At 32.1% G+C, this 13,986-nt stretch overlaps 2 protein-coding genes across 2 annotated transcripts; one reads left to right on the top strand and one right to left on the bottom strand.

Annotated features, from left to right (window-relative positions):
* Positions 1–208: 208 nt before the first annotated feature.
* Positions 209–4,190, bottom strand: LOC110701298 (B3 domain-containing protein REM16-like). Its single transcript, XM_021878927.1, has 3 exons — positions 3,793–4,190; positions 1,808–2,425; positions 209–1,054 (listed from the first exon to the last, which is right to left on the bottom strand). Exons 1-3 carry the CDS (start codon positions 3,919–3,921, stop codon positions 761–763), a joined length of 1,041 nt encoding a protein of 346 aa, XP_021734619.1. The 5' UTR covers positions 3,922–4,190; the 3' UTR covers positions 209–760.
* A 7,257-nt stretch (positions 4,191–11,447) lies between these two features.
* On the top strand, positions 11,448–13,986 carry LOC110701524 (B3 domain-containing protein REM16-like). The gene is made up of 4 exons (XM_021879162.1): positions 11,448–11,715; positions 12,476–13,028; positions 13,162–13,328; positions 13,441–13,986. Exons 1-4 carry the CDS (start codon positions 11,602–11,604, stop codon positions 13,720–13,722), a joined length of 1,116 nt encoding a protein of 371 aa, XP_021734854.1. The 5' UTR covers positions 11,448–11,601; the 3' UTR covers positions 13,723–13,986.

The following is a 13,986-nucleotide window of genomic DNA, read 5'->3' as shown; positions in this document are numbered from 1 at the left end:
TTAGCTTTATAGGGGAATAATATTTATCATACAAAACTAACAGTATACAAATTTATTAGTATTTCAGTGTAAATTGAACGGGCACCATTGCACTGAATATACAATATGAGAGACCAAAAGCCCACAATACTGTGAGTCTGATTACAAGCCCAATCCATTCATTGTCAGAGTTTTAGCTAGTACACTACATTTACTCGTAGTCTCGTATGATCAAAGCTCCATATACTGTGATGTGGATGTGGCGAAGTGGCAAACGGGTTGTTCGGATACTTTGGATACAGACGACAAGTTGTTTTGGTTGGCCACTTTGGTTCATATAGTCATGTCTTATTGGGTCATGTATATAGTAAATTTCAGTTCGGGAAAAAACGAGTCATCCAATTTCGAGCACAGTTGAGGATCTAGGATGGATCAGTTTTATCAATATCAAGTAATTACTGTAGGTAATAAGATGCAGCAATACACCAACTTCTAACCTTCTGTTTACCTTCTCTTTGCATGAGGTATTTCTTCGCCTTCTCTGAGATAAATTACAAAATGCCTCAGAAAGAAGCAGTAATGCAGTATGATGCTCAAAATTGTGATGCATATATGGCAAATACCTTTCATTGTCAAGGAAGTAGGTTAAGAGGCTGTCTAACTGTCTGAGCAACACCGAAATGATTTACAGGATTAAAAAAAAAAAAATCACAAACTAAAAAAGGAAATCTTAATATACTCTCAGACTGATTTTCTTGAGTTTCAACAGCGGTAGTCAGCGTTAAACCTTAGGTGTTTTATGAGAAGGGAGGTGAGCTGCCTCTGGAACAGCGCGATATATTGAGACATCAAAGATAACTGGCTCATCCTTTTGGCTTACCAGTTTAAACAAGCAGACATCAGATTCTTGCAACAAGTTATCCACAGCGAACGTGGACCACCCAGAAATAAAAACCCCGCCTCCATACCGTGGCTCAGCATTAAACCTCACAATCCATTTTTTGCCATTTGCACGGAGCTCCATATCTTGGTGCTTCCGAGTAAGGTAACTCCTTGACCATGGTGCAGGAACACCCTGCATCCGGAATCAGTATTAAGTAGACAAATCTAGTCAGCAAGAGCCATTACATTTGTTTCTAAACACATCACAATTCATAACTAAAAAGAAGATCCAAAATCGCATATTGGGTTTCACATTTTCACTACAGCAATGATCACAACCTAAAACCAATCCCAAATTTTAGTTCACAAATGGACCCCTGAGGAGTATTTGACAAGTAGGCATTTTGACGGGCTATTTTACTTTTGGCACTTTCAGTATAAAATCAACAGAGTAGCAAATTTACGAGGAAGAAAATAGTCAATTAAAGAGTACCTTGTGAGTGTTTAAAATATAGGGGGTATCTTATGGATTACATCAAAGTACCAGATTACATGGAGTAGTTTACCCTTAATTCAACCAAAGGAATTATACAACTCACTCCTGCCTAGAGATTAAGGCATTGTTCTTCTAAAATAGAGAGAGGCAATCTTTTATAAGACTGATACATAACAAAATAAGCACAGTGATACAGATGATTTGTCGAGGAAATTAGCCTTAAAGCCCCATATTTTGGCAGATTTGCCTAAAGCAACGCTTGTTTTGGATTCCACCAAAGTAATCCCTAATTGAGGCATACTTTGACAGTAATTTCAGGTAAACTGGTCGTGGTATGAGGCTTACATCATCTCTTATTGTTAAACAACAATGGAGATATAATCAAAGGCCATTTTTGCTCATATTAACATAATTGGCAGGAAACAGAAAGAGTTATCAGAGAAAGCTTACCAAGCGATAGTACTGGGAAACATTACAATCTTTCAAGACAACAATGAAGCTTTTGACTGTCAAATCTCGGTTCGCCATTTGCAGTGCTCTCTCTTTATCTGCTTCACTCGGGGGTACTCTATCTAGTGTGTCATCTGTACTACGGTTCTTTTCTTCAGCACCACTATTCCTTAAACCACACCCAGTAGAGTTCCTACGATTCTTCCTCCTTGAGGCTCTTTCAGTGTCCAAATCTTCAAGCTCTGAATTGTCCTTATTTCCTGTAGCCTTGGCAGAACCCTCCGCTGTATTTTTTCTTTTTAACTTAGAATTTTCACCTGCATCATTTTTTCCGAGAGCAGATTTCTTGACAAAATATGATCCAGCTATCTCACACAAGTTCCGTCCACTCAACATCCAAACCTTAAAGCAGGAATCACGGGTGTACTTGAACATGAGCAAGTCATTTTCTTTGAAGTTATGAGCTTTTGCAAACTCTTTCCATCCATCTTTGAAAAAAAGGGTGTTGTTATCATCCCTCACAAGTTGTACCTCCCATGTAGAGCCCCCGGGGCTTTTGAGGACCACCATTTGTGGTAATTCATTCCACATGTTTTTAGAAAATTCTTTCGGTATCATCTGATAATACATAGGAACAAATGACATTCAAAATCCACTTCAGGGAAAGCAAACGGATTTCAGAAATTCAACCACAAATGTTTTGATTTATACATTTCAATCCCATGCTTCTCGCAACATGACTAATTGTCAACAATTGAGAAAATATACAGTAATTACACAATCAGGTTAAGCAAGCATGTAACTCTGATTACAAATGCATTGAGACATGTACACACTTCTCAAAAGTGCAGTGCAGCAACAAAAAAATGCCACCAATAAATGTTCAAGCAAATAAAAAAAATTTGAAGTCTATTACAAGAAAATTTATCACAAAGGCCATTCTTGACAGTCATACGAAGTTATGAAACCACAAGGAATTACTGCTCAAATTTCGTTACAGTAGGTACAACTTGTGAAAGATGATAACAATACCCTTTTTTTCAAAGGGCTTTTCATCATAACTTTCCATTACCACTCAATTCCACCTCTCAAAGTAGTAATGGATGGTAATGAAAGTTTCCGAAGAAAATGAAGTACTCACATTATCATGGATAATGACATAAGATTTTCTTCACATATTTACAAACAAACTACCATTACTGTGATTTGTGACCACTTTTCAAACAAGATGTTAAGAGTCATACCGCAATAATCCAAATAGCAAGAAGAACTCTAAGCTCTCCAAATTTTAAGAATATGAATTGGCAAAAGTTATCTAAACACCTATGCTTCGAAAAATCAAGAATGTCAAAAAAAAGGAGCTAATCTAACCAATTTAGCTCCAACAATAGCTACAATAAAATTCCCAGTGCGCTCAATTATCTTGTTGTAGTTGCCTAAACATGTTGAAATCTTCTAACAATTAAAAGTCTCTCATAGTGTTTCAACCCAAACCACTCCCTTCCCTCGAACGAATCGATAAAAGAAGAGACTTGTAACACTGTCATTAGAATGGCAATCTGAATCTCATTCATTAGAATGGCAATGGGAAAACATTAGTACAACATGATACATTGATACATGCATTTTTCATATTTGTATAAAACAATACATTACAATTTTCCATGATTTCATCTAGTAGATATGAGAAACTAATTATTTGATAAAACTAGAGGAATTACTACATGTACTCCTAAAACACAAATGTTCAAGACAAATTCTTTTCATAATTCAGAGATCAAATTATGCCAATTCTAAACTACAGAATACATTGATTTCAAAAATCAAACAAACCCACAAACCCTTTCTCCCAAAACCAAAAACTAATCACAAAACAAAATTAACATGCAAATGCAAAATAACAGATGAAACAAACAACAACAAAACATAAAATAAAATTTAAAAAAATTAAAAAGCGAATAAATAAAGACAGAAAGAGAGATTACAAGTTGGGAGTGAAAATCGGAGGAAAGAAATTGGAAGAAACGCAAAGACTTGAAATTGGTCCAGTAAACTTCTTCCTCAAATGATCTGAATCCGCCATTTTCACTCTTGTTAACCCCATTTTTCCCCATTAATTAAAATACCACCGAAATGATCACAATTATATTTACTGCAATTCTGCAAATGTAGACTGTAAAGAGATGAAAGGAAGACCCTAGTAAATACGTTGGAAATATTACCATATACTCCCTCCGTCCCTATTTAATTTTCGCATTTTCAATTTCGGTATCCCAAAATGTGTGTTTCCATAAAATTTTCCAATTATATCCTTATTAGAAAATTTTAAAGACATATATATTCTTAAATTTTTCATAAAAAGAAAAGAGACATTATACTACTCCCTTCGTCCCTTTTTTACATTCCTTCTTTAGTTTTTAGGTATTCTGAAATTACATTCCTCTTTTTCTTTTTTAATAAGTATTTTTTTTTTTAAAATATCCCAAATTATCCCTCTTTTTTTCTTATGTAAATAAAGTTCACTCTTATTTTCCCACTCTTACTTTCCTATTCTCACTCCTAAATTTAGATGAATATGATTGATTCTCAATATTCCAATATGAGCATGTTATTGGTCCTTTTTTCTTTGCAAAGAATTAATGACACGACATCATTAAATATTAATCTATCTTTGTTTTACTCAAAGACATCATTTAATGTTTTGTACTTCCCATTGTGTTTTGTTTTATTGTTATTTGTTCTATTATTAGTTCCTTAGTTCTCGTGTAATTTTACAAACAGAAATGTAAAGAAGGGACGGAGGGAGTATAAGATAAAGAGAGTATAATTTTTCCCTAAAAAAAAGTATGATATGATTAGTCTCTCTTATAGTCTTATATCATGATCAATTAAGGGCATGTTCACATTTACTAAAATGAGATGAACTGAACTGAACTGATTGAAGCTAAATTGAACTGAACTAAGCTGAAATGAATATATTATGAGAGAGGAAAATTAGGAGTTGAACTGAACTGAACTGAACTGAAATTATATAAATGTGAATAGGTCCTAAAACCAGCAATTTAAAATCTGTTTTTTAGTCATGAACAAGGTTCTCTTAGGTTCACACGAAAAACTCAAATTAACTACGTAGTATATTCTTCAAAAATAAATAAATTAATTAATTAAATTACGGTGCTAAAAATATTACTATAGCTAAAATTGAGCTACTATATTTGGCAATTTCAAGCACTTTAAATAGTCCATAATAAGGGTGCGTTTTATTCACCTGATTTTTACTTATCTGAACCAATTAACCCTTATTAGAACTTATTTAATAAATTAAACTTGGGTAGCCTTGGTTAACCCTTATCACAACTTATCTGAACTTATTTTTCCTAAACTTATCTTATCTGAACTTATCTAAACTTATTAACCCTTTTAACTTATCAACCCTGAAACAAGTAGAAATAAGGTGAACATAACAGAGCCTAAGTTGTTAAGAGCATCCACAATAAATAGCAACATCTCATTGTAGTTGTAGCTTTGAGTTGCCGCATCATCATTCCTAAACTCCATCATTAAGCCATAACCTTCACAATGGCAAGTTACAACTTTTATTCAATATAAAAAATAATAATTAATAAATAAACAATAAAAAAATGAGAAAAAAAATACATAAATTAAAAAACAAATCAATATAATTAAATAAAGTGGCTTTGGGTGAAGTGAAACTACATAGCTTTGTAGTTTCATCAAAGCTATAACCTTTGTAGCTCCACAACATAAGGCAGCTAGCACTGGTGTAAAAGATAATGGAGGTAAGAGAAGAAGAGGATAAAGGAAAAGGAGAAGAGGAAAGAGATCAGGGATAAGAGGAAACAAAAGGAGAAGGGGAAACTGATTAAGGAAAGAAGAAGAGGAAATAGAGAGAAGGAAGAGGAGAGAGGCGTGAGAAATGAAAAAAATGAGAGAGGGGAAGTGAAGCGGTTGTATGCTTATTAGGGTTAGGGTGTGCTTCTCTCCCCTTTTATATAACCCCTTTTTTAAAAAAAAAAATAGATTTTTTGCGACCGGCATTAGCGGTCGTAATTTTGCGACCGACTCTCAAACGGTCGCAATTGTAGAAATTTGCGACCGACTCTCAAATGGTCGCAATTGTAGAAATTTGCGACCGACTCTCAAATGGTCGCAAATTGTCCAAATTTGCGACCGTTAGTAACGGTCGCAACAATATTATTTTTATTTTGAATTATTTTTGACACGTATTTTATTTTTAAAAACTATTTAAATGCCTTTGCGACCGTTTTATAACCCAAAAACGGTCGCAAATCTGCGACCGCTTTAAAAAATGGTCGCAAATCTGCGACCGCTTTAAAAAACGGTCGCAAATTTAATATTTTGCGACCATTTTCATGACGGTCGTAGAAAAACGGTCGCAAATTGGCCGAATTTTAGTAGTGAACAACCAGTAAGTAGCTATAATTATTTAGAAATTGCAAGCAAGGGGTGGAGGTCGTCAGCTAAGGTGGGGGAGCTTGGCTCTGCCAACTGGTAGTAAATGCCTTAGCTTGGGTGATGGTTTTTTTTTTCTTTTCTTTTTTGTAAAACATTTATTTCTAAAATAATTTTATTATTATTAAAAAGCTAAATAATCAATCATGGTAAAAGATTTTTATTAAGGAAAATGTTATACATAACCCTTAGGGCTACATATAAGCATTAAATTTACATTTGAAAATCGTAAAAAGTTAAAAAAATCATCAAAATATAAACACTAATAACACTGATTTGCGCGTGTTTTTGTCATGAATTCCTAATTTTATACAATTTCCAAGTGTATATTTAATGTAAGGGCTATATATAATATTACCTTTTATTAAAAATAGTTATTATCTTTGGTAATTAAAAAAAAATCCAATGTTACGTACCAATGATAATAACTTTTTAGCCAATTTACTATAGAGAAATTGAAAATTTGGATGTTACTAAGGAGAATTTCCCTAAATTATTTACAAAAATCACCTGATGTTTAGGTTGTAGGTCAATTATTGGTTAAAAAGGTTGAATTATTTCCAGATTTTTGAAAGATTAGACCATGTTGAAAAAAAAATTATAAATGTGTGATGATTCTTGTAAATTATTGCAATAAAAAAAAGGTTACAACCACAAAACCCGATAGACATAAATTCTAGACCTATTAAGATAACAAAGGAAATTCTTTAAACTAAATGTATAACAAAAAAAATTGAACTGATCTTTGGCAACGTACTCTTCCCAAGCACATTTTAAATAATCGAGATGTACCTTTTATATTCTTCCTATTTCATTTTAATTACTAGTAACTTATTAGTTTCAGCTCTATTTCAATTAGTATTCCCAAACTTGGCCGACATCATCCCGATAAAATCATAAAAACAATCAAAATAATTGTATCTTCAAAATAGACACTTGTTTAATTTTTCAAGGCATGCACTTGTATGCTTTTCCTCTACTAGCTATTGTCCATAATTTCCATAACCACAAAAAAATAATAAATATTGATGACCTCCTTAACAATAATTATCTTAATTACTTGCATTGTCTGGAGTGTACATCATCTAGAGTGTATGTCGGTCGTCGGACACATACTCGGGTGTGTCCAACAATCGATGTCGACATCAACGTGTCAAACATTTATGTCCATGCATCCTATCTTCTAATCAATTGTAATATCGTATACCAATAATTGGCCGATGCTATAAAATCACATTAACATATCGAACAAATAATCGCATCTCCACCTTTAAAAAACAACAATACTTAAACTCTCGTAAATCTATTGATTTCTAGTTCAGGTACAAAGATATTAGGGGAAAAGATCGAATATGGCGACGATACAAAAATTGGTGATTATACTTAGCATCATGTTACTAATTGTAACAGCCAACTCTGCCGCAACGACTCCGAAATCAACTAGTAATAATGCTGTTGATGTTGGTGCTGAGATTAAAGATGGTGTTGCAACTAATAATACTTCTAGTTTGTTTAAATTACCTTGTGTTAAGCCTGGTAGATCTTGTAATTCTCACAGGTTAAAATTCTGTTGTCCTCCATTGAAGTGTAGTGCTAGATTTTCTAGATGTTTACCTTAAAATGAGCACGAGTTCTCATGAATTGAGTATATGAAATTATCTGTCATATGATAATGGTTTGATGCTTTTGGTTGAACAAATAAGTGATAAAATAAATCCTTGTTTCTTTGGTGTATATACTTCCTCTGTATTTTATTTTATCCGTTTATCGCGATGTTATAAATTTTACGCTATCCACACATTCATTTGATTGTCTTACAATGGGTATGGTCGTATGGAGTGCCCTTTATTTATTTATTTTTGACGGGCTGGATTTCTTTCTTACTCATCTAATAATGTACGTAGTACATATTTTCTCTGCTATCAAAATATTGCAATACTTCTTATTTATACTCAGTAGTTCATATTCCTAGTTCATATAGAGATATAACAACACTTAAACCTTATGTTACAATTTCGAGGTTTCGGAAATGACATTTTAGTTCACAATTTGGTGTGCTTCTGACAATTTTAATTTCCCTCTGAAAAATACTCATTACACTGCTCCATTTTTTCAGCTAATTTACACTTCATCGTCATAAATTTGTTTTCTTTTAGTTGTTAAATTAAGACAAATTATGGTGGAAAGTGAGTTCGGCATTGTTCTATACTCTTATTTCCATTCTCAAACTCAGTTTATTCTTCTCTAATTTAGGGCCGGCTCTCCTCAACTTAATTTTAGTTTAGTTTAATTTTAATCAGTTGAGTTCACTTTTCTGATTTCTTTTATCTTATAAATAATTTAAGGCCTGTTTTCATTGATTGAACTGATCGAACTGAATTGAACTGAATTGAAATGAATATTTTATAAGAGAAGGAAATTAGGAGCTGAGCTGAACTTAGTTGAACTGAACTGAACTGAACTGAATTTCAACGTAAGAGAACAAACCCTTATTTCAACTCAGTTTAATTCAGTTTAGTTCATATTATATGCTTTGTATATTTAATTGCAAAATTATATTTTTCCATATTTTTTAGTAACAACGTTTGAAAAAATTACAATATTTATATTCTCTTATTTGATCACATTTCTTTAATTATGGAGTAATATTTTAGGCAAAATATATTTGTATGAGTTTGATTCATTTCAATCTAAATTTTCATTTTACACATATCACAATTTAGAAATTCGAATATCAGATAAAGTAAATTTAATCAAAACGTGTCAACTGGAAAATCTGATGAAGTATAGACGTATAGTACAATGTATAATCCAATTAAATCAATTTTTACTACTCCATCCATCATTTTATTAGAGTCCAATATTCCGTTTTTAGCAAATCAAAATTTATGTCCCATTGTTAAAATATTTTTCTTTTTACTAAGTGATTTTTTTTTACAATTTTAACATCATTCTCCTAATTTAATCTCCAAATTATCCTTAATTTTTATTGATTTTTTGTGCCAAATATTTTAGGCATTTATTAATCCACGAACATATGTTCTCTCTCCTTATTTTTCTTTTTCTTTCTAGGTACTTCTTATCCTTTTTGGCATTTATTAACCTCTTTTTTCTTTTTCTCTCACTTGTTATTTAATGCACTTAATGTACTTTGATAGTTCCAATCAAATGGTTTAAGGAATCTACAAAAACCTTAATTCCCGTGAAAAATGAAAATCTAATAAAAGAATGGAGTAGTAATAATTACCTGTAAACCTTATGATGCAATTTCAAGGTTTCGGAAATAACTAGTGAAAACTAAAGAGTTTTTTAGGGCAAAAGATTCATTAATTTTTTACTTTTGTCGTCCCATAATACTTGACATAGTTTCCATTTTCGTCCGTCCCATAATACTTCACACGTTATTAATAATAGAATGAGACCACAAATAAAGAATATTTTCCCACATTTTCTCTCTCCTCTCCTCACCTACCCCACTCTCACTCCCACTCCACTTTATTGTTTTCTTAATATATATATATATAAAAAAATAGAATAATATATACAATAAACAAATATTTTAATAGACAAATATTTTAATGGACCCATTTGTAGTTTTCTTTAAATATGTATCCACCCCAACTTCCCAAGTATTATGGGTCGGTGGGAGTATTTGGTGTTTGTTTAAAAAAGAAAAAAAATTACTCCCTCCGTCTCATGGGCAATTTTCACGAGAATTAATAACATAAATAAAAAGTAGTTAAGTACATTGAAAAAGTGAATTTACATTGAGTATGCAAAAAAGTACAGAGAAAAAATAATAAAAGTAAATGAAAAAAAAAACAAAATTTACATGAAAAAGTTAAATTTACAAATATTGTTGTAAATTAAAGGGATTTTTTTATAATAAAATTGATATTAATGATACTTGGAAAAAACAAATGAACAAGAATACTACTAGGTCTTGCTTCTGACATTTTTAATGAACTATATCCCTAGAAACTACGTATACTTATCCATTCTTCTTTCCCACTTCTATGGAAACGCATCAACTAAATAGAAATAAAGATACATATATTTTATGTCTATCATAGTACTTATCATATGGTTTAATGTTATCTTTGGTTGAATAAAAATGAATTACCTATTGTTTGGTACATTAAGCCATTAAGGAATTATGTCCTCTTAAATATTGGACGGTATAGTCCCCTACTCCCTAGTGTGATTACTATCATAGTATGATATATATGGACATTTTTTTTTTGGAAAGTATGATATGGTCTAAATTCAATCACTATGAGTATTTACTTAAAGTTTAATTAACATTAATGAAGACAAATAAGGAAATAAGAAAAAAAATTAAGGAAATAAATATTTTAAGGATATACTTATAGCACTATATATTTTATTCCTAGTTATTGTATTTAAAATATTTTAATAAAGAAGGGATACTAATACTCTCTCTGTCCTCGTTGATAGTCATTTTTGAAGAAAAATCACGGGAATTAAGGAGAATTAAAGAAAGTACGTTGAAAAGTAAATTTATATTGGGTATACAAAAAAGTAGAGAGTGAAAATTATATTGAAAAGTTAAATTTACACAATTTTTGCAAATGTTAGAGAATTTTGGTAAAAAAAAATAATATTAATGGTACTTGAAAAAAGCAAATGTGACTAACATTTTGGGTGCCCAAAAATGACATAAATGACTATCAATAAGGCACGAAGGGAGTACTCCCTCCATTTTTAAATATTTGCTCCATTTCTCCATGCGCGGAGTTTTAGGAGAAATTTGATAACGTAATAAAATATAGAGGTAGTGGAGTTGGTGGAAGAATAAAAAATTGTAAAAAAAACAAAAGTAGTGGAAAGAATTGAAGGAGAGGGAATATGGAATTAATATTGTTGGGTCCACATGTTGAGAAAAATTAATTAAATATTGTATATATTTTCCAAATAAGGAAATAGAACAAGTATTTAAAAACGCCCGAAAAAAGAAAGTGAAGGAAGTATTTAAAAACGGAAGGAGTATATTTTAAAAAAAAAATTAAAAATCGTTGTTACAAAAAAAAAAATAATAATAAAAAAAAATAAATTTTTTAAAATATTCAAATATTTTGTACAAGATTTTTTAAAAAGGAAAGAGGTGGGAGGTGGGGGTGAGGGTGAGGGTGGTTAACTGGTTATCATGTCTTTCTAAATTCCGAACGAAGTGGTTTATATAAAGTTACCGTTACCTCAACTTTGCAGTAGCAGTGAACCCTTTTGTTATTATCTCTTCAAACTTTAGAAACTTGATTCTTCAAATTGTTAAAAAAAAAATGTTAGGAAGAGATGATGGTAGCGACGCAAGGACAAGGGAGGAGATCATGTATTGGAAAAGTCTGAATCCTTTCTTTAAAATTCATCTTCGTCCTAATTTTCGTTACGGAATTGTAAGTAATACGAGTATTTCTCTTTTCTTCAATTTTATTTATTTGTCTTCATATTTTTATACAAAATTTATATTGTTATTTATGCCCTAGTTTAATTTGGATTTATGCCCATCTTTGGTGGGATTTCTAATTGAATCTGATTTACGTATCTGAATTATTGATTAATGTATTTCAAATACTATCAAGAAGATGTTTGCCTGTTTAATGGTTACAATTAGGGTGTTATTATCTTAGTACAATTTGCTAATTAGTAATTACAAATAGTTAGTACTGAGTAAATTTCTCTGCCTATTAGTTGCCTTTATGTTACTCGAACTCTTCATTTCACCTTAGGTATTTATGTCGAACCCTTGACCCTCGAACATGGTTAGGACACTTACACGCCTCATTTTAGTTCGAAATTATGGATTTTTTATTTTATAAAATAGCCAAGGTTGACACTTGGACACGTACCTGTGTCAGACATGAGTACTCAAATCCGAGTAATATTGTGTAGTCTAACAAATTTATCAAATTGACTTTTTACTTAGAAAATGGGTTCAAGATATTCAAGAATAGGCTATTTTTACTTAGAAAGTTGAGACGTACTTGAGAGCCATGTTCATATGTTCGTAAGAATCTTAATTTTTGTGCAATTCAACAAGTTTTTTCACGTATTATTGATTGATTGAACTGTGCTAAATTTCTGATTCACTCATTCATTGATGTTATACAACACTACAACTCGAGAAATTTCCTTCATGTTTAACATTATGATCAGGAGATTCCCCTGTATTTCTCCGAAAATGTCAAGGGGAAGTTACCTCATAAGGTGGCTCTCAAGGGGCCGAGTGTCAATATCGATACCTGGGAAGTTCAGCTTAAAACACACGACGATACCACTTGGATTGTTGGAGAGGGTTTGGAGGAGTTTGTGTCTGCTTTCGGATTGGAAGAGAATGACACTTTGGTGTTCAAATACAAAAACAATTCCTATTTTAAGGTCAGGATTTTCAATGAGAAAACTTCATGTGAGAAGGAATCATCTCATTTCGTCGTAAAATCAGTTTCTCAGCAATCGCAACAAAGTTGTTCACTACTTAAGGATACCTGTAGCCTAAAGCAGGAAACTATTGGTGAAGTTGAGAAGATAAGTAACAATGATCAGAGTTCAATCTCAAGAGGTTCAAGGGAGAAAAGAGTGTTATTTGAAGACTCTGAATCAGATGATGATAAACCTTTATTCTTGAGATGTATTATTCGTAACAAAGATGCAGTAAAACCAAAATGTCCAACACCATTGGCTTTTTGTAGAGCTGTTAAAAGGAAAACAGGTATATGTTTGCAAGTTTGCTCAATTTTCTTGAATTCTATCAAGTATTCATTGGTGTTTTGAGAAATGAGTTGAAACTTTTATGTTATGGATTGATATTCCTCATTCATTTTATGTTTTTCATGTGGCCTTAGAACCAGAAGTGGAGTATAACTCCTATCCGCGCAATTCATGCAGTCGGGATCAGAAAGAAATGGAGATACAAAGGGCTAGGCAACGTGCTAAAGAGCTGCAAATGCACCGCGAAAATAGTTTTTTTGTTGCCTTGTCAAGATCCCATGTTTATGGGACAATGAAATTGGTGTGTTCATTTGCATCCCCTTAGTCCTTGCACAATTTTTCACTAACATAAGAATAATGTATTAATTTTTATGTCTAGCCATATGATCTGATGTTCTGATGGATATATGCAGGGGATTCCGAAACAGTGGTGGAATGAAGTCGTCAAGTCCCAGTTTGATAAATGTTTGAAACTTCGTGTTAAGGGCAAAGACGAGTATGATCCACATCTGTATGTGTGCTACTATGATAAATCGAATTGTACGGGTACAATCACTACCGGGTGGAGGAAGTTTGTTCAGGAGAATTCATTGTATGAACATGATTGTTGTGTCTTCAGTCTCGCTAAGCCATTGGAAGATAACTACGAGTTTATTTACCTAGAGGTTGAGATAATTCGTGCTATAAATTCATAGGAAGATCAAGATACGATTAAATGGTGAATGGTATAATGCTTGTTTTAACTCGTTTGCCGCAATTTCTTCCTTACTCCCGGAGTACCGTGAGCAAGGTACTCCGGGTTCATAACGACGACGTTTTCAGCTCTTCTTCTAGTGTCCTCTCCTTCTTCCTTAGTTGCTCCCTTTTCTTCATGATATGCTTTGTATCCCTCTATTTTCTTTCAATCGTAATGAATTTAATCCTCTTTTTTTCCAATTGCAAGTATTTTGTTCTGATTT

This window comes from Chenopodium quinoa, unplaced genomic scaffold, assembly GCF_001683475.1.
Source record: "Chenopodium quinoa cultivar QQ74 unplaced genomic scaffold, ASM168347v1, whole genome shotgun sequence".
Lineage (NCBI taxonomy): Eukaryota > Viridiplantae > Streptophyta > Magnoliopsida > Caryophyllales > Amaranthaceae > Chenopodium > Chenopodium quinoa.
This window is presented reverse-complemented; position numbering and strand designations above follow the sequence as displayed.